Source organism: Magallana gigas, chromosome 3, assembly GCF_963853765.1.
Source record: "Magallana gigas chromosome 3, xbMagGiga1.1, whole genome shotgun sequence".
Classification (NCBI taxonomy): Eukaryota; Metazoa; Mollusca; class Bivalvia; order Ostreida; family Ostreidae; genus Magallana; species Magallana gigas.
In genome coordinates this window covers 55,071,211-55,096,116 of record NC_088855.1, presented here as the reverse complement: position 1 = coordinate 55,096,116, position 24,906 = coordinate 55,071,211, and the positions used below count along the sequence as shown (strand labels likewise).

The 24,906-nt window shown below is 35.1% G+C and overlaps 1 protein-coding gene across 1 annotated transcript; it reads left to right on the top strand.

Moving 5' to 3' along the window:
* Positions 1-230: 230 nt before the first annotated feature.
* LOC105328113 (uncharacterized) lies at positions 231-24,806 on the top strand. The gene is made up of 42 exons (XM_011428882.4): positions 231-286; positions 1,414-1,489; positions 2,044-2,070; positions 2,255-2,839; positions 2,938-2,952; positions 3,076-3,162; positions 3,390-3,524; positions 3,608-3,715; positions 4,156-4,272; positions 4,388-4,507; positions 4,729-4,854; positions 4,986-5,093; positions 5,235-5,369; positions 7,102-7,209; positions 7,319-7,444; positions 8,071-8,178; positions 14,540-14,665; positions 14,872-14,979; positions 15,099-15,218; positions 15,655-15,759; positions 16,081-16,212; positions 16,301-16,408; positions 18,347-18,472; positions 18,580-18,699; positions 18,934-19,059; positions 19,238-19,354; positions 19,568-19,702; positions 19,924-20,034; positions 20,234-20,356; positions 20,543-20,650; positions 20,785-20,910; positions 21,276-21,383; positions 21,472-21,582; positions 21,988-22,113; positions 22,256-22,486; positions 22,611-22,718; positions 23,005-23,118; positions 23,237-23,356; positions 23,507-23,638; positions 23,798-23,926; positions 24,328-24,471; positions 24,596-24,806. The coding sequence occupies exons 2-42, from the start codon at positions 1,429-1,431 to the stop codon at positions 24,766-24,768; spliced, it is 5,253 nt and encodes a 1,750-aa protein (XP_011427184.3). The 5' UTR covers positions 231-286; positions 1,414-1,428; the 3' UTR covers positions 24,769-24,806.
* The last annotated feature ends 100 nt before the right edge of the window (positions 24,807-24,906 follow it).

Genomic DNA, 24,906 nt, shown 5'->3' with positions numbered 1-24,906 from the left:
GGATTATATCGACCCAGGATGAGACAAACAATCGTTAATACGGTGTACCATCAAACGTATAAACACACAAAAAACACGTTCTGTCCGTCGCCTTTGTCCCGGGCCCTCCTGTTACATGCGTCCACATCACCGATTGTTTTAAGCCGACAGAACCCATCTATCTCCAGTTTCGCTGACCATCTCTGCCCCCTCCTCCCAAATAGCTTACATCGGCCCTACGTACCTGTATATATAGAAGATATAGTCACTGTTCCAACCGCTCGTCAAATGTCTGGAGATCAAACAGGTTTGTTAATATACTTTCTCACATTTCCCCCCAAATCTATTTTTTATGATACACAAACTAAACATATACATGTATAAAGTTACTCCCCTTAAATTTATAAAAGAATACTCTGTAATATTAAAGCTGGTGTTAAATTGTTCGACATAATTAAAAAATGTGTAAAATTTTGAAGAACATAATTAAAGATTAAAAACATTCTTTTCTTTTAACAGTTTATAAAAGATTTTTTTCTGTCAACGTATCGTATTCAATACTGTATCTATGTGTCTTTTACTAATTAAACATCTTTAATTGTCAATGAGTCCATGACTCATTAAGTAAAAGCCATATGTAACAAATGCATGCCAAAGTTCCAGTTTTATAACCTAAATGGGAAATATTCATCTCACGAAAACAATTTTGAATTAATCTCACACTATTTAGTAAGTTACAAGTTTTACATTTGTCTACCTATGAAGAGCTCCAATGACTGCAGGGCAATATCATTGTTTTTACTATTTAAATTAGAGGCCAAAAAAATGAAAAGCCCTGTCAGTTTGCTATCAAACATCAAATATTTGCCCAAATTATTTTGATAATTTACTTAAAAATGTTGTATAATAAACTCTTTATGTAAGGCCTCATGTAAATCACGTTACAGTCCAGTTACAGTTACTTATAAATCAGTTACAGTTAATTCCGTTACAGTACAATTACAATTTAAGTTCAGTTACAGTTAGAGTCTAGGTAAAATAATCTGAAGCAAAGAGCCATGTATTATAACCGTCATAGTATGTTCGTGTTTTACCGCAAAGAAATATAAGTCTTCATTTCTGGTACCGTCATCTATTGAATTCGGTCATCATAAAGTCTTTAATCAAGGTTTATAACATTATCATCATTTCCGATAAAGTAATTTTATGAAAAAAGCACAGAAGCGTTCAATGAAACAAATTGTCAATTAGGATCTGTGGAATGCAGTGGTCCCCGGATACAGACAATGCCTCATAGTATTAAGCAACTTTAAATCAGGATTCATATAAAAAAGCAGATTTTTAACAAGATTGTAGATTAAAGAAATCAATCAAATATACAAAAGGATATTGATAGACTAAAGCATTAATTCACCCTGCTATGAAAAATTTCAGCTTCCTGTTGCCAACATGTTTTTATTGGCGCTAGTATTTGGTGCTGCACTAATCAACCAAGGAGCTACCCAAACTTGTAAGTACAAAGAGGAGACAGATAAAAGTAGACCAGAATCCAGCTCCTAGTACATCCCCAATCTATTTAAATTTGCTCTCGACGCTTGGAATTATAGGAAAAACATACAAAATAATCAAAGGGATTACAGATCGTTTCATCCTTCAATGCAAACAATGTTTCAAGACTAATAGATTTTTATGTCAATTATATTTTGCACTTTTTTCGAGCTGATGTTTAGTATACGCGACAAATGGGAATGGGGTTGCCGTTGATACAATTATTTTCCAAACTTAAGATGTTCTGTTGTCTTTCAACTTTCGGATTTGATTAATCACCAGATATACTACTAGCTGATTATCAGAGTTGCTGGGTTATTTTAAAGCGCTTACTTTTCTAGCAAAACAAGACAGAAGAATTTTCCACATACCATTTATTTTATATGTCGAGATTTTTCTATCATCTGACATTACTACCGACGTTCTCGTCAAATGAATATACTAGTAATAGATAGAATACTATATCATTAAAAGGAATCGATTTTTGTGATGCATTCTGTTCTTGGTTTCTTTCAGTTTCACAGATTGATCCATTGTCTATAGGTAAGAGGTCTCTGGGGAAGAGAAAGCAGTATATGATAAGGTGGAAACACATTAAAAATCAACACAGCTTCATTTCTACTTCTACAAATTATAATTTATCTTTACAATAATTTTGAATAAAATAGATTCAAGTATCATAAGAATTTCCAATCCTCAGACATTTTATCTACTGTTTTGATCATAGGCTATGACATTACAAGATGTGGACCTCTAGATATTGCCCTCATCATCGACGCTTCCGGAAGCATTGGTCCACGTCGTTTCAGCAAAATGTTAAGCTTTGTGGCCGACTCTCTGAAGGCGGGAGATTTCCAGTCTAACCTCCGGGTGGCAGCACTGACCTTCTCCAAACGGTCGGTGGTGGAGTTCCTCCTCAACACCCATGTTTCCAAACCAGACCCGAAACAAGAGGTTCTGAACAACATCGCCGAGCTGGTATACACCAAGGGTGTCACCAACACTTCTGGTGCTCTGCGCGTTGCTAGCGAAACCTTGTTTCAGGAAAGAAATGGCGACCGAGACGCCGTGCAGAACCTGGCGGTGATCATTACGGACGGGAATTCAAACGTCGACAGGGACCCCATACAGGACGCCAACAAATTGAAGGCGGACGGTGTGTACATCGTGGGGATTCTGATCGGGACGGACAAGAGCATTAACCAGGAAGAGATGGAGGCCATTGTATCCAACAAGGACGAGTTGATACGACTGAAGAAGTACGAAGACCTAATCCCCTTCAGAGAGACCATCGTCAGGAGGATGTGTACACGTACGAGTCCTCTATTTTAGTCGTGTCGAATTATTCTTATTGTTTAAACATTTGCTTTGTCATGTTCAGTTTTAAACAAATATCTGTTTGACTTACAGCATTTTTCAGTCCACGTAAGTTTCTACCTTTTGACTTGTCTATACTTCTATAAAGTCATTTATTGTGTCTTGCAAGTTATATAATTACATAACAAAAATCAAAATACTAGTATTCTAGTTTTTGTCTATGCATTTTAGCAAACTGTCAAGAGGGAAAAATTGAGAAAAAAGACTGCCGAAAAATGCAGTGTATAAACGGTGAATGGAAAAATGTCGGTTTCTATGGTAAGATATGCTTTTTTATATTTTTTGTCATCAGAAAAAGCATAATGATATGGGTTATTGGATAATTGTGAATATTGCTAAATTGTACCGCTGCATGCAAGTCACAGAAAGAAGAATTGGTGTAATATAATCGAATGTTTTAATACTCCCTATGTTGGATTAAGCATTTTAAGTACCCATGTATTTTATGGGAACAATATAGTTTGTTATATTTGACGTTTTCTCAGGTTGCTGTTTTAAGGGAAGATTTCTCTCCTGGAACCAAGATTATCAGTTTGAGTGTGACACATACAGATGTTTCCAAAAAGGGGCGTGTCAAGATGACGCATGCGAGAACTTCAACGTCAACAAAGTCAAAGATGGTAAGCTTTTCTTATCTTACAGTCACAAATTAACACTCATGCAATATTCTACATTTACCTCGCATGTTTCTTTGTCTTTTCAGGATGTATGGTCGGCGATAAATGCATTGATGACGGTGCATCTGTCGTTGAAGAAAATGTTTGTGAGACCTTCAAATGTGAAGCAGGAGAATACAAAATGATCCAAAAAGGTGTTTGTTACTTTGTCCTTTGAATTGAATTTTAATCGAAATTCCTTCATTAGAACAGTTAGAACCATTACAACAAGAGCTTGGACTTTGGGTAGTTGTGTCAAACAGCAATATGACGTAGGCCTGTCTATTTCATTGCTAGCCACTCAGCCATGGCTCTTTGAAATCAACAAGATTTGTCTGGCTTTCTAGCTAAGACTTTTCAATCGGTGCATATTTCGCTTGAAACCGCGTCATTTTTAACTTGTTTTGACGTTAGAAATAGATAACTACGCCTACAGAAAGTCCAAGGTCTTGTTAAAATGGTTCTAATGTCAATTGTGTCTTCTACGATATTTAATAGAAATATTTAAACAGTCTAAAAGATAACAGATTTAAACACAAATAATGCAAAACGAAATGTAATCTTGCTTTGATATAAAGACATTTCTTTGCTCCAGACTGCTTGGCCCAAAACGGACAATGTATGAAGGTTGGAGCGGGTTATACTGAACATTGTGTGGTATATCAGTGCCAGAATATTGACGGAATGGTTGAATTCAGACCAGTCCAGACAGGTACTGTCACGTTCTTGGAAGTAAAACAAAAGAAGACTGTTCGGATTTTAGGGACAATGACACTTAAGGTCTCTCTTAGACGTAATTAATTCAATGTCTGTCTTTGTTTTTGTAGGTTGCTCATACAAAGGTACCTGTTACGATCTCGGTGCCAGAGTGATGGAGGACTGTAACACATTGGTGTGTTCCTATGATGATGTCTCACTGGGATACGACTTAATCTTACAACAGCAAGGTATGCTCGGGAGGCTGAGTGCCTGAGGACATGTGCGTTTATCAAGTACTTTCTAACTATCCACTTCATTTACTTTAACTTATAACCCGTTAAAAACTAATCTAATAAACAAATGACTTAAAATTTATTTACTGTGTGTTAGTTAATGCACTTTGTAATGAATGAATTAAAATGTAATTGTGTTTACTTGTATGATAATGTCCATGTATTCATACGTACAGGTTGCAATGATAACGGGCGATGTCGAAATGAGGGGGATATGTGGGTGAACACAGATCTTTGTATCCGATACAGTTGTGTCTACAATAAGAGGAAAGACAGGGTTGTCATCAGAGAGCGAACCATGGGTAGGGTCCAACTTGTCACAATTAAAAATTACAGTGGCCGCTACATTAGACGATCATTGCTTTGATTTTCTTACCCTTAAAATGCCAAAACTAAGTTTGCCGCAAATTTATTTAAATATTTGTTCACAAAGGCTGCCAGGCAGATAATGGATGCATTCAAAAAGGTTCAGAGGTCAGCGCGCAGGGTTGCATCAGGTATATCTGTAACAAAAAAGGAGATCTAGAGATTCTCTCTGTCGGTAAGTCACGTAGATAATTATATTATCAATCAAAACATACACCTTATCAAATATGAGCATATTTTAATGAGCTGTAGCCGAAACAGATTGTTTCAAAATTATATAACCAAGAGTGTAGATGTGTTTAGATTACATTTGAAGGTTGCGAATTCAACGGAGCGTGCAAAGCTGTGAATGAAACTTGGCAGTCTCCCACTGATAAATGTACAAACTATGTGTGTCTCAGCGACATTGCTGATGATGGAACGCCAACAGCCTACGTTCAGAAGGATCAAGGTAAGATTGAGGCTTACAGTCATCCTAAATGAGGACCAGGTAAAGTTCGCTATATATACAGCCTACGTACAGAAGGATCATGGTAAGCTTGAGGCTTATAGCCATCCTAAATAAGGACCAGGTAAAGTTTGCTATATATACAGCCTTCATACCAAAGGATTATGGTAAGCTTGAGGCTTACAGTCATCCTAAAAAAGGACCAGGTAAAGTTTGCTATATATACAGCCTACAAACCAAAGGATTATGGTTAGCTTGAGGCTTACAGTCATCCTAAAAAAGGACCAGGTAAAGTTTGCTATATATACAGCCTACAAACCAAAGGATTATGGTTAGCTTGAGGCTTATATTCATCCTAAATAAGGACCAGGTAAAGTTTCCTATATATACAGCCTACATACCAAAGGATTATGGTTAGCTTGAGGCTTTTATTCATCCTAAATAAGGACCAGGTTAAGTTTGCTATATATACGGCCTACGTACAGAAGGATTACGGTAAGCTTGAGGCTTACAGTCATCCTAAATAAGGACCAGGTAAAGTTTGCTCCATATACAGCCTCTTCCTAGTGAATAAACCAGGATGTTAAGTTTCATGTTTACAGCCTACGTATAGAAGGATTATGGTAAGCTTGAGGCGTACAGTCATCCTAAATAAGGACCAGGTAAAGTTTGCTCCATATACAACCTCTTCCTAGTGAATAAACCAGGATGTTAAGTTTCATGTTTACAGCCTGGGTATAGAAGGACAAAGTAGTTATTGATATTATCATGAATATTGAATATTGATGGATGCAATCATTGTACAGAAGAATACGGTAATTCTAAGATTGGTATCATTGGTATGTCTTCGTAAAGAATGATTAGATCAAGATTGTTGTCTATTGTCTTCGTACCGACGGTGTCCGGTTAAAATTGCATTAGACAGTCTACGTTCAGAAATTCCTAGTCTTGGTATAGAAAGTTCAGGATAAGATGGATGTATATAGCTAACATGAAAATGGACAACCTAAATATTGAAGTCTAGAGTCTTCGTACAAAAATACATGGTTATGATTGCTACACATATGTTTAATGTTCGTGCAAAAGTACCACTTTCTATCTACAAATCTACAATTTATCCACAGAAGGATAAGACTCGAGTGCTATATATGCACTCTTTGTTCAGAGATGGTTCATCAAAAGTCTTTGTACGAAAGGTTCAGTTTCAGATTATTTTATACAGAAGGATCGAGATTGATATCGAATAACTTCGCACCATGAAAACTGTTAAGATTAATATGAACTGTTTAAATAAAGACAGATAAAATTTAGATTTTTTTTTCACACTCTCAAAAAACCGAATTCAGATTACTATGAGAAAAAAAAGTTTTCTTAAAGAAGGATTATCTGAAAACTGATGCTTACATTTTTTGTGCAAAAGGGTTATAGGTATGCACTTGCGCAGTTCAACAAAAGAGAGTGTCAATTGCATCAAATATTTAGTTTAAAAATCGCTGCTCCGTTTTACTTCGAATGGACACAGTGATTCATCCTTGTCAACTAATACTTTGTCATATTAGTACTCTACATTACAAGCAATTCACTTTGGGATTTAGTTTTTGACATGGCAAAACTATTTACGCCAGACTTGTCAAGATAATCAAGAGCAACTAATGAATAAAAAGTGTCAATACGCTATTAGTATTTTGTTTCATTTCAACTCTAATCACTGACTGTTATTAACATTGTCATTCAGACTGTCATGATTTCAACGGAAACTGCATCAAGGTTGGACGAACAGTACAGGAGAACTGCAATACCTATACATGTGATGCTAACGGACATTTAGAGCCAACTACTGTCAGTAAGTCAATATGATTAAAAGACTTGGGAGTGGTTGCTGCTGTTTCCACTATTTTGAAAGACCTTCTATACAAATACGAATATAAATACTATATGTTATATTTGAACAGAGTGTTCTTATAAGGGAAGCTGTTATGATATCGGTGCGAAATGGATCGACGATGTCGCTTGCAAAAAGCTCAGTTGTAGGATGAGGAGCATTGATGTATACCCACGCATCATAAAAAATAACATTGGTTTGTCTTATTGGAGAAAATATTCATTTGAATAGAATCTAATGTTTTAGGATGAACATGCCTTTACTACAATGATGGAAAATAATCATACAACCATTTTGAAAAAGAGATAAAAAATAATTTTCACATTTTGGTTAAAGTTAAAGTAAAGTTTGCAAATGATTAGATACATGTATTGACAATGACTTAAAATGTCCCCATTATAATGAACTTGATAATTATATACATATACATGTACGTTTTCTTTGCACATATATTTGAAGTTTATGACAACATTTCTAGCATGTTTTGCACAAAAAACTTATTTTCAAGCAGTTTTTTTTTTCAAAAAAACATTGAGCGCAGGCTTGAACAAACAAAATATTTTCATCAAAGATTCGATAATTCAAGACTTAAAACAGGAAAAAAAATTCTTGTTCTGCACTCTACATGTTACATTCGAAAAAAAACTACAAAAAGTACATATTTTTGACTGATTTCTACAAAATAACAATTTTATATATCTGAAACACATCTAGAAATATTGGATAGTGGGGTCAAAATTAATTGTTTATCATATGTAGATCTTTAGTTGATTTTTTTCACTAAATACCAATATAAGAAATGCATAAATAATTTAAACACAGGGTGTATTGATGAAAGTGGTCGGTGCTACCTCGAAAACGCCACCAAGCAGATTGAGAACAGTTGTCTGGAGTACAAGTGTTACGAAGACCGGCTCATGAGATTGGAGGGTAGGATGAACATTTAACTTTAATATTGTTTAAATGAACTTCTTCGTCATTTTCGAGAAATTGTTTTTTTGTTAGCTGGGTTTTTGTTTGAAATGTAATTCCTCTGGAAAAATGAATGGTCCGATCGGATATTTTTTGCATGAATACACGTCCAATTATTCCTTAAAATAAAAGGTACTTATTAAAATTCATTACAGCTAACATATTTTTTTCGCAATCCCAAAAAACCCGTAGATCTTTTTAAATCGTGAAAGTCAGGAGACTCAAAGTTTTTCTACATGCAACTTAAAAAATATTTATTGGTTGCAACATAGAGAAAAATATGTAGTCAAACTCAAAAGTCAAAACACGGATAATGTAGAGCTGTGTTCCTATGACAAAATAAACTGTTTTTATCTTATATGAAATCAAGTAAATGTACCATTAGAACAAAATGCTTAGCTTTTTCGATGCATTAGTTGAAGAATAAATTACTGCCAAAATTTTGTCATAAAACCTTTTAGAAAAACTTTGCATAATACGTTAATAGAATTGTGACTTAATTCAGATAAAGGTATCTTCCATGTTTATGTAATTTTTATTGCATGAGAAATTTAAGGAAAAATCTAATCGGTCTCACCAACTGTGCAGCAAGGTACCTTATACTTCGTTACATTTTACTCAACTTTGTATTAACTTTTCCTTCAATGCTTATTTTTCATCTGAATTAAAAAAAATTGCAAGTGTTCCAATTTTTAAAGTACAAAGGATATGAGAATTAGCGTTAAAAGCTTTGTAAATTGGGTGATGGAACCTCATCAGAGGTCCAATTCCTTTATTAGAATGGATTCACATATTTTCCGCAGAATGTGGTGATCTGTGTAGATAATTTGATCAACTCGGGAGTATGACCCTTTGTTATAGCCAGATAATGAGTTTTCAAAGATCAATAAATAATTAAGAATACAAAAATGCAAAGGTTTGCATATGAAGAGCCTTTCAAACCCTTTGTGGCGATACCTTATATGATAACTTTGTCAAAGTAAGTTTCTCTTCTTCATTAATCACAAGCCAAGATAAATGTACTGTTATCTACCAGCTGCCGTGAATTGAGTGAGGATTTAATTTACAGCACAGAAAAAGGGCCGTTCTGCTGAAATATTTCACACCAAGATTTTGAACATATTTCAAGCCACGTCAATTCTCAAACTGAGCAAATTAGAGTGAATAAACTGACCTTTATGGACAACAATATTATTGTTGTCAGACATTCATTATCTTTAATACAGCAATGCCAGTTAGATTGAAAAAAAACAACGGTGAATAACGGTCATTTTAAAGTAAGCTGGATGTTTTTGATACAGTAGAAAAAGAGGGAAAGACCTCTGCACCAACAATTTACAACACTATTGGAAAAATAAAAGAGAGAAAGCACTTTGAGCTGAAATGAAGGAATATCAAGTAACAGATGAAAAGAAACGAAATCAAAAAAAAAAATCTAGTGTTTATTGGCAGTAGCATTAAAGAAGTTTGAATTGCTTTCAAAAAATAGGATTAGCCAAATAAATCCAAGACATTGTCATCAGTCAGTCGAGGGAAAGAAAGAGTGACTACACTCGTGTCTCGTCAGACCAGGAAGTTGAGGACGTCTTCGACCTATGTGAGCTTTTTAAAAAAAATGTTTTGGCCATATAACCATATTCATTTTAGTGTGTACATCAAACGACGGTGTAATTTCAGTCAAAACTACATGGTACATACTGTAAACCAATTATTATTCGCGACAACTTTATTTCGCGATTTCCCTGAGATTAACTTGTTTGCAGCGACTAATTTTCGCGACCAAGCCTTTTTTTATTACGATTATATGGTAAATACTGGTCCGCGGCGAGAAATTTTTCGCGACAATGAGGCTATCGCGAACCTCGCAAAAATTTCACGCACGCGAATAAAAGTTGGTTTACAGTTTTTATTTGCAAATAAGAAAAATGGTATCAGGATGCTCTATTCGGTTTAATAGCTTACAATAGATTACAATTTGCAGTCAGGTATTTGCATACCAGCAATCGAGAATTTTGTATAATGTAATATTGACCATAATCACTAACATGTAAGCAAGATGGGTATGAATTACTCTAGAAGAAAAGTCATATGGGGAGAGATGGAATTATAAAAAACCGAAAAAAAGGAAAAACAAATTAATAGAGCAAGGGCGTCTTATAAAAAAAAATACCGTATATCAGTTTTTTCCGCGTGTATCCAATTTCCGCTTTCTTCACGACGATTTCCAAATCGCGGAAAATAAATCAGCGTAAATTTGATACAAAGTTTTGTTCTTGTTATTGAGTCCTTACTTTCCTAAAAAAGGAAACGGGTAAGTCACAGTACCCGTGAACTGTGCTCAGACAGTTTATTAGAGGTAAATAAAGCGGGATCGGAGGACAAGCGCCAGATAACAGGGGTGTTACAAACCTCGATGTTTATTTAATAATCCATTTACATGCTAATTTAAACGGTCACTTTCCTTGCGTAAACCGATGTCTAATTAAATGTATACATGAGCTACTAATGTATGTAACGGTACATGATCTATTGATATTTGACTGTTTGCGACTCTAAAAATAATTATCGATAATTATTTCACATTAAGAAAATCGTGTAAATGGTTTTCTTGTCCGAATTTTTCATAATAATTTAGAGTGACAATTTAAATACGTTTTCCCGCTTACTTCGCAGATTTTAACAGTCGTATTGTATTGTTTATTGGCTAAATTCAAATGAATTATAAGCTGTTGAAACATATGTACATAATTATAAATATATAATGCTACACTCTATCCAATCAAAATCAAACAGTTCGCTATTGACGTTAAACAATATTCAAAAAAAATATTATTCATACATGTACATTCATAGGAGGAGAGACCCTATAAATCAATAAATCAAATGATTATAATAATGATAATAATGATAATAATAGTAATATTAATAATAATAGTGATAGTAATAATACATCAGTTGGATGTACTAGTTATCCGACATCCCGTTTTTTACCTGCCTCACGCAGAAACATTGCGAGATGGCACAATTGTTTGCGATTATGAATGGCAAGGAGTTGAACTAACTTAAACATTGAAGGACGAGACCAGTAATATTTTTTTAAATACAATACCCGTAGACTTTTATAAAATGGACAGATAAGTATGAAATGGAATTCATCCTCGACTTCACCTAAATTACAATATTTACAGATACGCATCGATCTGACAGTTCCATTATATCGGCCTTGCTCTACCAAAAGCATATGCGATGACAGTCTATATTTTGTTAAAAGGACAACAAGGTTTTCCGGAATATTTTTACTCAAATAAAATTGTAACGAAAAAGTGTCAGGCAGATACTTGTACAATAAACATTTAGAGGATGACTCAAAAAATGCGTCTCTTTCCTGAATAAAAAAATCAGACAATCTCTGCTTTACAATTTTTAAGAAAACATTAGTGTTAGCCACATTTTGTGAAAGCCAGACCTCATGCATACCCAGAGATACTAATAATTCTCTGACATTAAAACACCATGTATTTGGTATCAACTGTGAGACCATTTCCTCATATACATTGCGTAATATACAATTTTCTGTTTTAATCAATTTCAACCAATACTTAATGATACGCAATTTACGTATAATACTCATAGGTAGACGACCTAACTCTGAATAAACCATAAAGTTTGACGTACATTTTTTAACTTTCAAAATTCTTTTACAAAAATTTGTGTGAACTCGTTCTATTTCATCACCAGAGTGAAAACCCCATATCTCGGAGCCATAGTTAAGAACGCTAGATACATAGGTGTCAAAAATGCTTAATTTAGTCTCAATATTTAAATAAGTTTCATTACATAGTTTTAGAATACCAAACATACATTTCCTACCCTGCATTGCAATTGTTTTCTGTGTAACATTAAAATTCCCATTAAAATTCAAATTGATTCCTAAATAATTGAAACAATTAACAACCTCAACATGCTTTTGGTCATAGGTCCAAAAATCATTTTTACACATTCTACCCGCATGTCGAAAAACAACTATTTTAGTTTTATCTGTGTTCACACCAATATTCCAATCATTACTAAATTGATACAATTGATTCAACATACCCTGTAGACTCTCCCTTGAATTAGCTATTAACACAGTATCATCAGCATACATTAAAAGAAAAAGCGAAAGGTCTCTGAAGTCAACAGGTTCACAACAACTTCGGATAAGATCCATTTCAAAATCATTAATATATAATGAAAAAAGAAAAGGCGACAAAGCCTCTCCTTGCATAAGTCCAGTTGTTGACGAAAAATAATTTGACAGTTCAGACTTATATCTGACACATGATTTTAACTCACAATAAATATGCTTAATAATACTTAACAACTTTCCCGTGACTCCATTTGTAGCAAGTTTGTATAATAACTTGTTTCTATTCACACTATCAAACGCTTTTCTGTAATCAACAAAACAACAATATAATTTCTTTTTCTTTTTCAAATATAAAGATACTAAACTAGTAAGTGCAAAAATAGCATCTGTGGTACTATGACCTGGCTTAAACCCAAACTGCGCATCGCTTATGATACCATTGTCGTCAGACCAGCGAAGTAATCTATAGTTCAACACTGTGGTAAATATTTTTGCCAGATTACTAACAAGAGTTATTCCCCTGTAATTGTTAACATCATTGGTGTTACCTTTTTTAAGAAGTGGAATTATTACACCTATAGACCAGCTCCTTGGGAAAGTACCTGCATCCAAAATTTTATTAAAAAGTCTAACTAAAACTGGTAAAAAAAACTCTTTAAATTTAACAAAATATTCATTTAACAGGTGATCTGTTCCGGCAGCTTTACCACATTTTAATTTTTTTAATACTGAAAGTAATTCCTCCTCATCTATGGCTTCATCTAATTCACTAAAAACAGTATCAGTACTCCTCTGCTCAAAAAATGGACTTTCAATGTCTACAATATTTTCATCTACATTACAAACACTCTTAAAATATTGATAAAAAGCATCTAAATCTAAAGAGCTTTTAATTGTTTTTCTTTTCTTGAAAATCTTGTAAAACTGTTTTGGGTTGTGCTTTCTTAAATAGTTAAACAGTCGTGAATTATATTTTAACTATGACTTTGAAAGAGTGAAAATTTGATTCGCGTAAATTTTATGAACCGTTTTAGGTTCTGATTCGCGGAAAAAACATGAAACGGAAAAAAACTGATATACGGTAATTCACTGTACACCATTCAATCTATCGGCCAGAATATGGTCAAGCGATTCTATTAGTGATATGGCGACATATTAAGATATTTAAAGAGCAGGGACGTCAAAAACTGACTAGGCCATGGAACGATGGGTCAATGGATATTTTCGTCCATGGCTCTGATTTCCACCAGGTTTCATTTCCATTTGCCGGTATAGGTGTACTGACCTTATTATATAACAAAGGATTGTACCTTGCTTATACCTGTAACTCCCCGACTGATACCAAAGTTTTGGTTGATCATAAGAAATGTCTTACTAAAGCATTTTTAACAATAAAGATTAATAAAATATTATAAGACCAAACTGTGACCATGCCCATGTAAAGGTGTAAAAGTGTGAATGGATTTGGCAATAAGGCACTTAATATGAAATTCTGAGACGTAGGGATGCAGACACGAACAAAATAAGAGTGAAGAAATCTGGCTTTAACTTAAACTCATAAGCCTACTTTGTACATTTAAATTCTCAGCATCAAATCCAAGGTTTTAACTTAACTTCATCTTCTTTCTTTTAAGAATTTGGGTTGAGAAGTGAATTTGGAAATTTTGAAATGTTGCTGATGCCAGGACCTGTAATAGTAAAAAATAAATTGATTCACCTTATTGTACTAGTATCATGAGCGCTAGCGCTGTATTTCAATGTACATTGAAGTTGTGCAAACAGTTAGACTCATTCAATTGTGCAACGATGGCAACAATTCAAAACCAGGTCATGCTATTGTTTTTAGCTTCACGAGGTCCATGTCTTGCTAAGTTGATGAGGATCCCAAGCAATCAGGAAATCAAAATTTTCTTAATAATCACAAATTATTTTGATTTGATTTTCTTATTGTGATGTACTATGGTAAAGAAAAGCTACACGGTAAGGTAGTCTCCATTTTGGTTTATCTTGGTATAACTTATAAAAACGAGAACAAAATATGTATGAATAGAATGGGCATTTTTAAACATGGACTGGACTTTTTTAGTTTAAGGGTGAATGTATGATGTTGATAATAAAGGTATATCGAAACTATTTTAAAGGGTGAACCTTTCTAATACGCCATTGTTAGATGTATAATCTGATTTTCAGTCTGTGAATACAAGCACGCTTGTTACGACATCGGGTCCTCCTGGGTGGACAAAGACGATTGCGTCACAGTAAGATGTCTTCGTGACCCAGGGACGGGAAATGCCATAGTGGATACCTATCCATACGGTAATAGAATTAATCCATAACAGTTTTCTTTATCAAATGCCTCTCAACAAATCAGGAAACAACAAAGTAACAATACTTTTTAGCAAATGCTTTGCTCGATTGGCGATATATGTTACATGTACTTATGTCAACTTGTATAGCATGGCATATTGAATAGTTTTAATGGAGCTGCGATTTCATTGACACACAAGATTTTATTTCAACAGGATGTTTCATGGACAACGTGTGCCATGATCCAGGCTACAAATTTACCAAGGACTGTCAGGAGATCCAGTGCAGGGGTGGGATGATGGGTTTCCAAGTGGTTAAAGAGGGTATGCGTGGACTTTTTCCTCCCCTCGTCAACAACGCTTCATATAATTTAACCCAGCAGTGAATTAAATGTTGATAGTACGTTAAAAGTTATGTTCCCTTGCTCTTCTTGCTGGTCTAGCTTGTACCTGGAAAGGTGGATGTAAGGAGAAAGATCAGACATGGTTCGATCCCCAGACGTGCACCAAGTACGGCTGTTATGAGGATGAGGACGGACTGGACGTCAATGAAATCACTTATGGTAGCTATCTATACTGTAGATTCCTTATTCTACGCGAGTACTTAATTCCGCGATTCAACGATTTACCATCAAATCGCGAGAACATAAAATCGCAAATGCCGAAATTTTATCTTAGATTCATGTTGTTTACATGTGTCCCAAAATTAAAAGCGAGATTCTAAAATTCGCGAGATTGGCTTCTCGCGATTTTACGAGGATATTAATTCCTCGCGTTTAATTATGAATTTACAGTATTCCATGCAAATTCAAGCATCCTAAACAAAAATGGTTTTTATCTTTCCATGCTTAACTTCAAGGGGCAGGCTAAAGCTTCCTGGGTTCCAATTCTTACCAAGTCAATCTTATCTTGGTACACTCTTTTGCAGTTTCTTGATTACTTGTGATATCGTGCGTATAGATTTCGTATTGATATTGATATATTCATTGCATTGTTCAGGATGTACCAGCGATAGCAACCAGTGTATAAAAGGTGGAGCTGAACACAACGAGGGATGCAACAAGTACGAATGTAACAACGGCAAACTGAAGGCCATCTCAATGGGTGCGTTGTTGTGTGAATCCCGTGCTAGTTTTAGACCAAGCTTTATGATAATATATTTTGTTTGTTATTTGATAATGTTAATAATCTTGTATTTGTGGCGTTGATCGGTGTACAGTGTTATATGGTTGGATGGTAATTGTTGATTTCATTTTGTATTGATGAAAATCTTGGTATGTTTTGATTAGAGTTTATCAATAATTCTGCCTCCTAGCTGTAGTCATTTATTTTTTAATTTTATAGGATAAATAAGGATACCATTGGTAATGGCTGATCCTTCTTTGATTTTGAATTAATAATTGTTTCAATAAACCGATCATCCAGGTTGTGAATTTAACGACGGTTGTCTTGCGGCTGGCAAGAAATACTTTGATAAAGAAAACTGTGTGCACTATTCCTGCATCGCAAAAAATACTACAGATGGCTCCATAACAACCCAACTCAAAGAAAGATGGGGTGAGATAAATTCCTGCAGTTTTCAAATAAATCGTTTCCTATATCGAACTTTTGTAAAGTATTACTGTATGTTGAATCTCCAATACAGGTTGTTTCGACTATGACAGATGTTATTTGCCGACTTGGAAGAAAACAGAAGACTGTACAACCTATCGTTGTCGGGGGAAGACCAGGTCCTTCTCAATCGTTAATACAGGTAAAATCCAGCCATGTTTAATTTCTTTCAATAATACTTACTCCAAAAACAGAAAACAGTTCAAGGCTCTAGTTATTGTATGTAAAACTTGCAAAAAATTCATCCTTGTCGCAGAATATCAAACCATCAAATGAGTTTGAATAACCTTGGTTTTGTGATATTGATGAAATCCTAGAACATCTGTACTACCACGAAGAGGATGCGCTAACATAATATATAAACATACAGTTTATGTCCAAATATTCGTCGGAGGAATGTGACTATCATTTCTCCAAAGAAACCATTTTAGCTCACCTGAATCTAAGGTTCAAGTGAGCTTTTCTCATCACCTGTTGTCCGTCGTCCTTCTGTCCGTCCGTTTGTCTTTAAACTTTTGACATTTTTGACTTCCCTAGAACCACCGAGCCAAATTAAACCAAACATTGTACAAAGCATTTCTATGATACAAGAAACTATTGTACAGGTGAGCAATTTAGCCCATAGGTCTGATTTGTTATAAATCCATATAAACTGTGCTATTTGTTCCCTCCTACTGACACATGGTTTCTTACCTGGTTTTTTTGTCATTATTTTTTTCATTAACTGCACATTTCCTTTTATCGTAAATTTTCTTCTTTCTTTTCTTCTCAAATGTCGCGTTTTTGGAGTGTTTGTTGTATTTGTACTGATTAATCTATATTACATCATACTACGTCTGATGTTCCAAAAATCTACATAAGGAAGGAGTCTTCTCGTTATCAAACATGCTTCTTATATTAAGAAATTCATAAAATTTTGACACAGTCAAACAGATCATATAACCAAATGATTCTATCATTTTAATTAGATTTTACCTTTTTGTTTTTGCATAAAGGTTAGGTCAAGGTCACTACCTGTTTCCTCAACTTAAAGGATGATAATAATAAATTTTTTATCTGCAGTTATGTACACATCTGTACAAGATATGAAGTTTGTATTCTTCATTGAAATAATAGAATATCAAAATGCCTATCAGCTTATACTACTAAATTGGAATAAATGTTTAAACTAAAATTAATATTGCCTAGCCCGCATTTCCTCTAGTTTTCTTAAATTTTGGAGATATTTTTTTAAGCTTTCGATATTAAAATATTTCTGCTTTTTATATATTATGACGACTTTACATAAAGATATTCATTAACAGAAAAGCTAATATATTGACCATTTAATAAGAGAGAACATCCAATTTTAGTTATTTTTCACACAAATCTATTTATAAAATACGTGCTTAAAAAGCTAATAACAATGCAATTTGATAGGCAAATCGTGTTTTAAAAACATATTCTGAAACCCAAGTATCTCTGGTTATGATCATTAGTTCAAATTAGATGAAATAATTCAACATTAATGTTATTGTTTTAATAATGCTAAATAGATTCATGAATATACAGCAATTCTGAATTGCAAAAACATGTGATATTTTCCTACGCCAATGTTCCGTCCATAATAAAGTCCTTATTAGATTCTAATCTTTTATTTCTATTTTTAATTTGTATGATAGTAAAAGAGAAAAAAATATGATATTTTAATTTCCTTTCATCTTGATTTAATGAACATTTAATCAAATTACATGTAACTTTTGACAGGTCAAAAACCAGAAAAGACTCCATCCTTTAGATGACGTGTGCACATTTTCAGTACCAGAGTCCTCTGTTTATATAAATTTCTTTCTCATGAAAAATATTGTTTTTAATCATGCAGGACCATGGAATATTAACATACTGCCATTAAAACGCGAAAAAAATCAATATTATATTAGATAGTACATACCAGCATCAATCATGGAATTCGGGAAAACTACAATAGAAAAGAACATTTAGACTTTAGTTATCTTTATTAAAAACTAGATAGATACCACAAATGTTCTAATGATAAACATTAATTTTTAAATAAAGTCTTTTGATTATTTACATTTGTTAGAGTGTGAGTGGATGGGGAAATGTATCTCTGTGAACACCACATGGGACCACCCCACACAGTGTCTGACCTATAAATGTGTTCTGGGAGAGTCCACTGGCATCGCCCGTGTTTCCAGCGACTTATGGGGTAGGTCAAGGATGAAAATACCTACTGTTATAAGACGTTAAGTTATTCGTTTGATGAAAGTCATTGTATCGCATTTTGAGGATGATCCATAACCTAAATGTCTGTAGGTTGTAAGGATGAATTTGGGAATTGTCACCCATTCGGTAAACAGCGCCAGTCGGACAGGTGCGTGACGACGGAATGTCAGATGAGGCCCGAGGGACCGGTGTTTTATCCGGTGGAAATAGGTAAAAGGAGACTTCTTATAAAATATTGAATGGTCAAATATTCAAATAGAAAAAATATGATACTTTATATGCCTGTTTGGTGTTTTCCCTTATGGGGGGGGGGGGGGATAACATACCATTTCAAGATACCTTTAATGCTTTTATAATGGATATAAAACCAAATGAATTCTATTTTGTTAATTATTAATGAAAACTATTTTGAAAATGAACATCAATATAAACATCTTTGAACAGGGTGTAAATTCAGGAAGAGATGCAAGAAAGTAGATTCCTCATGGATAAACAGAAGGAAGTGTGTCCAGCAAACCTGTCAATATGCTCCTGGGGCCACGGCACCAAATGTGGTCAATTCACCTTACGGTAAAAGCAATCGATAGTTAGATTCCAGCCACTTGAACTCTCTGCTTACATTAATGTAACACATAAAAATTCATTTGATTTTACGATTTGATAGATATCAGAATTACTCTGATATCAAGTTGTACCCTGCCAATCAAAAAATAAAAGCAAATCAACATATGCTTTTTCTCATTTCCAGGATGCCGTGACATGAAGAACCGCTGCCGACCATTTGGTTATGTAGCCAGAGATCCCGAAAACGTTTGTGTCTCGTACAAGTGTACAGCTTTTGAGATATTCTCAACAATTCAAACAGGTAAATAACTTTTGTATAACTAAATATCAAGTGAATATATAATTGTTTTCTTGTTTTTATACTTTTTACCTTTAAATAACTCTGAACCATTAAGATTATAAAAAGTATACGTTCAAGTTTAAGATCTTGAAAAAGCAATTGTTTTAACATGACAATTCTCTATATTTTACCATACTGGATCTCCATATAAACTCACTGAATCACTTTTGTCAGGCTGTCCATGGCAAGGTAAATGTATGCAGGAGAATGATGTGTGGTACGATGAGGAGGGAACCTGCACCCTCTACAAGTGTATCCGAGAAAACGTGGGACCCAGCAATGTCCAAATGCACACCCTTTCTTATCCAGGTACGCCTATACAATCTGCTGTACAAAGGTGTAAAGAATACGACAATAAACACAATCTGCTGTACAAAGGTGTAAAGAATACGACAATAAACACAATCTGCTGTACAAAGGTGTAAAGAATACGACAATAAACACAATCTGCTGTACAAAGGTGTAAAGAATACGACAATTAACAATTTATGTCACTTATCATTAGATTCCTTTCGCTTGCTCTGATTTAGGGTGTCGTGGATTTGATGGAGAGTGTTTGAAGGAAGGTCAGATTGTTACTAAAGGTTGCACCAAGTACCAGTGTATCCCTAATAGTGGCGGTCTGGTTATTGTCCAGGAAGGCAAGATATATTATTGTTACATAAGATTATATGTTTGATTCAATCTTCAGTCTGCCACAAATATATGCCCCTGCTACATAAAAATAAATTTTCCTAGCCTGGACATTTCTATATACAAATTGTGTAATTGAATTCTTGATTTGTGCGATATCATGGATGATATTTTAATGTAATAACTATAGTGTGTATCTTTGATCAGGCTGCTCCTACGGAGGAGAGTGTAAAGTATTGAACTCTACCTGGTTCGACTCAGAAACATGTACAGATTACTCGTGTGTGTACGACAGTGAGGCTAATGACATCTCAATCGTGGAGAAAACAGGTTTTCTAAATTTTCTTTTTCTGTTTCATTTAACAAATGGTTTGCAAATGACTTTTCAATCCTTGGAAAGAATATTAATTTTACTCAACACAATAGCTAGTCTCATCGGCATTCAATCCCAGCACTTTAAGATTACATGTTAATGAACACCGTGATAATGTCTGTAAATGAATAATCCACGACAAGGTTGCAAAGACGACGATGGTAAATGCTTTACGAAGGGTGAGAGAAAGAAGGAAGGATGCAACAAGTTCCTCTGTAACGCTGCCTCCAACTTCCGTCCAATCAGGATGAGTGAGTAGTTCCCACTAAATCAGCAACCTCAAACGGGGTTTTAAATGGTCAACAGCTAATGAAAAGTAGATATCCAAAACCGTGCAAATCTGCTTTTACGCTTATTGCATTTCGCTATTGTGTTCTGCATGCAGGATGTGAGTTTCGGGGCGAGTGTAAGGATATTGACACTACTTGGAAAGAGGGCTGTATCACTTACACGTGTAAACTGGTTGCTAAGGGACCTAACTTTGTACAGACCAATATTGAGGAAATACACGGTATTGTTTTGTACAATTATATATCTTATGAATTTGATTTTAAAGATTGACAGAACCCTGCCTTTTAAATATTAAAGATGCATAGCCAAATTAAAATTACATCAATTCACAAGGGCCAAGCCCTTTTTGCTACCAGTTTTGTTTTAAGAGATTTTACAAGCAATATTTAAGTAAAATTTATGATAGTCAAAAGTAATTTAAATAAGATAGACAATTCTACAATAAGACACAGAATATGATGTGTAATATCCTACAACAGGCAGAGATGTCTAAAACGACAAACAAGACAAAAACAAAAAGACATCGTCGGGGGTACCTGATTTCGTTTGACTGGCACAGTTCTAATCATGCTATCTCTGCTACAGGTTGTATTGGAGATGATGGTAAATGCTATGACATTGGTGACGAGCTCAATGAAGACTGTTCCAAGTTCACGTGTACCGCGGGAGGAGTTATGCAAGAATCAGATTTTGGTAAAGAAACCGAATAAACTTGAATGAACACTTGGAGACAATTCATATATAACACAATGGTATAACAGGGTTTTGTTCTCCTCTACAGGGTGTAAGGGATTTAACGGCCAGTGTATGAAGCCGGGAGACAAGCTAGAGGTGGACTGTGTGAATTATGTATGTGACGGACAGGCCAAGAGCATGGTGCCTGTAGAGAAAGGTACCGTAGAGCTCTTTCCTTGGAAACAATGCTAAAATATTTTTAGGTCTCTTAACTTTAAATTACAATGTCGATATATTTTTCGAATTCTTCAATAATCCTTACCGTCATCCCTGTAGCTCTTTATCCTTTTACTTGTCAAACAAGCTGCTGATAATTCTTCAATACTATGGTATTTTAAATGACAAAAGTTTCTTGACATGGTGAACTGTTAGATTACACGATTACACATACCAAAGGGATCACCCAGCGGCACCACTGTTCTTACAATCTATATTACTATTCCCAAAAAGCTATTATGTTGATCTACGTTGATACAAAATCGTTGCAAGTGGTGTCTGTGTCTTATATTCTGAGTAGGCCAATACTTACATTGTGCTTATTTAGTATATACCATTCTAACAGCATGCGTCTGGAAGAACGGATGTAAACCTGTCGGGTCCAAGTGGTTTGACAAAGAGTCTTGTCGAGGCTACTCCTGTGTGTTGGATATAACAGACAACGACGTGAAGATTACTGAGAGAACTGTAGGTAAGTCATCAGTGACCATCAAACAAACGTTTCCCGCCAAGTTAGGGAGACAAAAATTATCATACATTATTAAAACTTTTTTATGATAACTAACTTGTTATTAATTTAAGTCATTAATGCAGTATTTCATCGTAATTGTAAGGTTGCAGTGTGTCCGGAGAGTGTAAGCGCTCCAGGACCTACCAGATGAAGGACTGTGTTCAGTACAAGTGTACTACCAACGGTCAGCTGATCCCCAAGAAGATTGGGTGTGAGTGGGACGGGGAGTGCGCGGACCTAGGGATGTCCTGGACACGGAACTGTACCCACTACAAGTGTGTCATCACCCAGGAAGGGCCGGACTACATCCAAACGGAGGTCCAACAGCAGAGAGGTACGCGGGGTGTTCGGTTGTTCTCAATGCAAACAGAAATTAAAGCATACAATTGATAGTTGATTCGACAGTTTCCTGTCGAAAACGCTAGTTTCATTTGATATATGAGACTGTTTTTTCACAGGCTGCTTTGACTCTCATGGAAAGTGTTATGACGTCATGGATGAAGTCAGCTTTGGATGCAATAAATATCGATGTTCGATGGGAGGGAATCTGGATCTCATCGACTCAGGTACACTGTATAGGCTGCGCAATTTAATATCAAGTGTGAAACAACACCATGACAAACTTTTAAACTGCTGAAAAGGAGAATATGCATTTCGAATACAATTGGTTTTGAAACTATATACCAGGAACTTGATTGACTTTATGAACTGTCGCTAAATTTGGATTATCGGTTGGCAACTTTGTTACTACAATGTACATATTAGGCCGCACTTCAATGTTGAACAAAAACAAAAATTGTTCCTTTTTATCTCCATCCCCAAGAAATAAGTATTTATTTTTGTTGCCTTAAGGTTGCATGGACAGGTATGGAAGGTGTATGAAGCCCGGGGAGATCGTGGAGGAAGCCGATGGCTCCGAACATAAGTGTGTGTGTGACGGTAGCTCCTGTCTGGTCGTTGTTGAAGGTAAGTGTTTCCTGGGAGGTGAACGTTTGATTAAAACGCATCCCCAAAAGTGGATAGCTGTTTGGTTTGTGTTGTGTTTATCAGATAGATGATTAAGAAATTGGGTCTTGTATTTCAGTTAAAGGATGCAGAATGAACAGTACGCTATACCCCTTCGGAGCCAGACTTCGGGAAGGATGTACTGTGTACGAATGTCAGAATCGGGACAATTGTGGAAAGTTCGTCCCTGTTGAATGGGGTAAGTTCTTCACTACTACAAAGTATGGAAATATACGATATACACTGTATCCGATGTTTTTTTCTATTTAAAATTTGCATACAATACAGTTTTCAAACGTACGTACTTTGGCCTATCGGTTTATTGTAACTGTTTTAATTTTATAACAAGGTTGTTACTGGGTGGATAGATGCTATGGACCAGGAGACAAATGGAAGTCAGATCGAGGCTGTTCTATTTTTACCTGCACAATGTACCAGAAATCAAATGGGGACGTCGACATGGTAGTAGCAAGAGACATCGGTAGGATGACGATTTAGAAGAGAAAGAACATATTTCTTGATTTTATCAGATTATATGAAACTGCTTTGGATCAGCAATTTATCAGTATTTATATTTTTACAAAGGTTTTGTCACAAAATTTTTTGTTTAATTAGGCTTTTGTGAATTGTTTTGAATCAGGTTGCCCGTTTGAAGACGAATGTAAACAGAACAACGAGCAATGGAGAGATGGATGTTTTGAGAAGAAGTGTAGAGTTCGAACTACCAAAGATAATTCCAAAGAGTCGTCCATCAAAATCGTGAGCGGAGGCAAGTCTGCATAGAACGGATTGAGTTACACTCTCTTCTCTCTTTGTTATTTCAGAATACTTTATTTGTACGACTCATAACAAACAGTATTTTATTACTTTGGTTTTATTTTTTTTCTCGATTTAAAAATTAACACCTTTTGTCATCTATTTGTTGTTTTTATTCAAAATAAACATTATAATGTTTTTCCTGTAATAAAAAAAAACAAAGAAGATACATACTTTCACATTCCTTTTTGCTTCTAAATCTCGAATAAGCATTAAAACTGCGTTCTTTTTAGCTCTGGGAGTGCAATACCAGCACGCCCTCTCTTTGCCTTATTTTTGGAGTAAATAGTAAGAATAAAGCCACGGTCCTATATTTATTTAACTGATGTAAGCTTTAGGGCTATCTCTCCACAGGCTGTCAGGAGGGGGTGGGTGACGGCATGATCTGCCACGCAGTGGGCAGCATCTGGGAGGAACATCACTATGACGGATGCTTCAAGAAACAATGCTACGTGGACCAAACCACTGGCAAATATACCACTACCATAGTGGGGGCAGGTAATCTATGGTCATTTTAGCCAAAACACAAAATACAGTGTAGCTGAAAATTAATTAAATTTGTTAAAGAAGTCAGGTTTTTTTCTCAAATTACTTTAAAATTTCCTGATGTTTCTTCCGACAGCATGCCGGGACGCCTACGGCTCGTGTCGACCTATAGGCTCCTCAGGCTTCGACGCCTACGTCAGTGGACAGCTCAGACAAGACTGTAAGTGTTTGTCGGAGGGAGTCGGGGTGACTGGTGTTCGATACACGTGCGGTGATATGGCCAACCCTTTCCAATGTGAAGGATGTTAATTGTTTTGTATTTACCAAAATAAAACCAAAATACGTCATCTGTTGCGTCATTTTCCCAAACATTTTGTATTAAATGGAATACTTGAGATAACCAGACCTTTTTGGCGCTAACGCTCAGTTGAAATTTTTTTTTTTCTT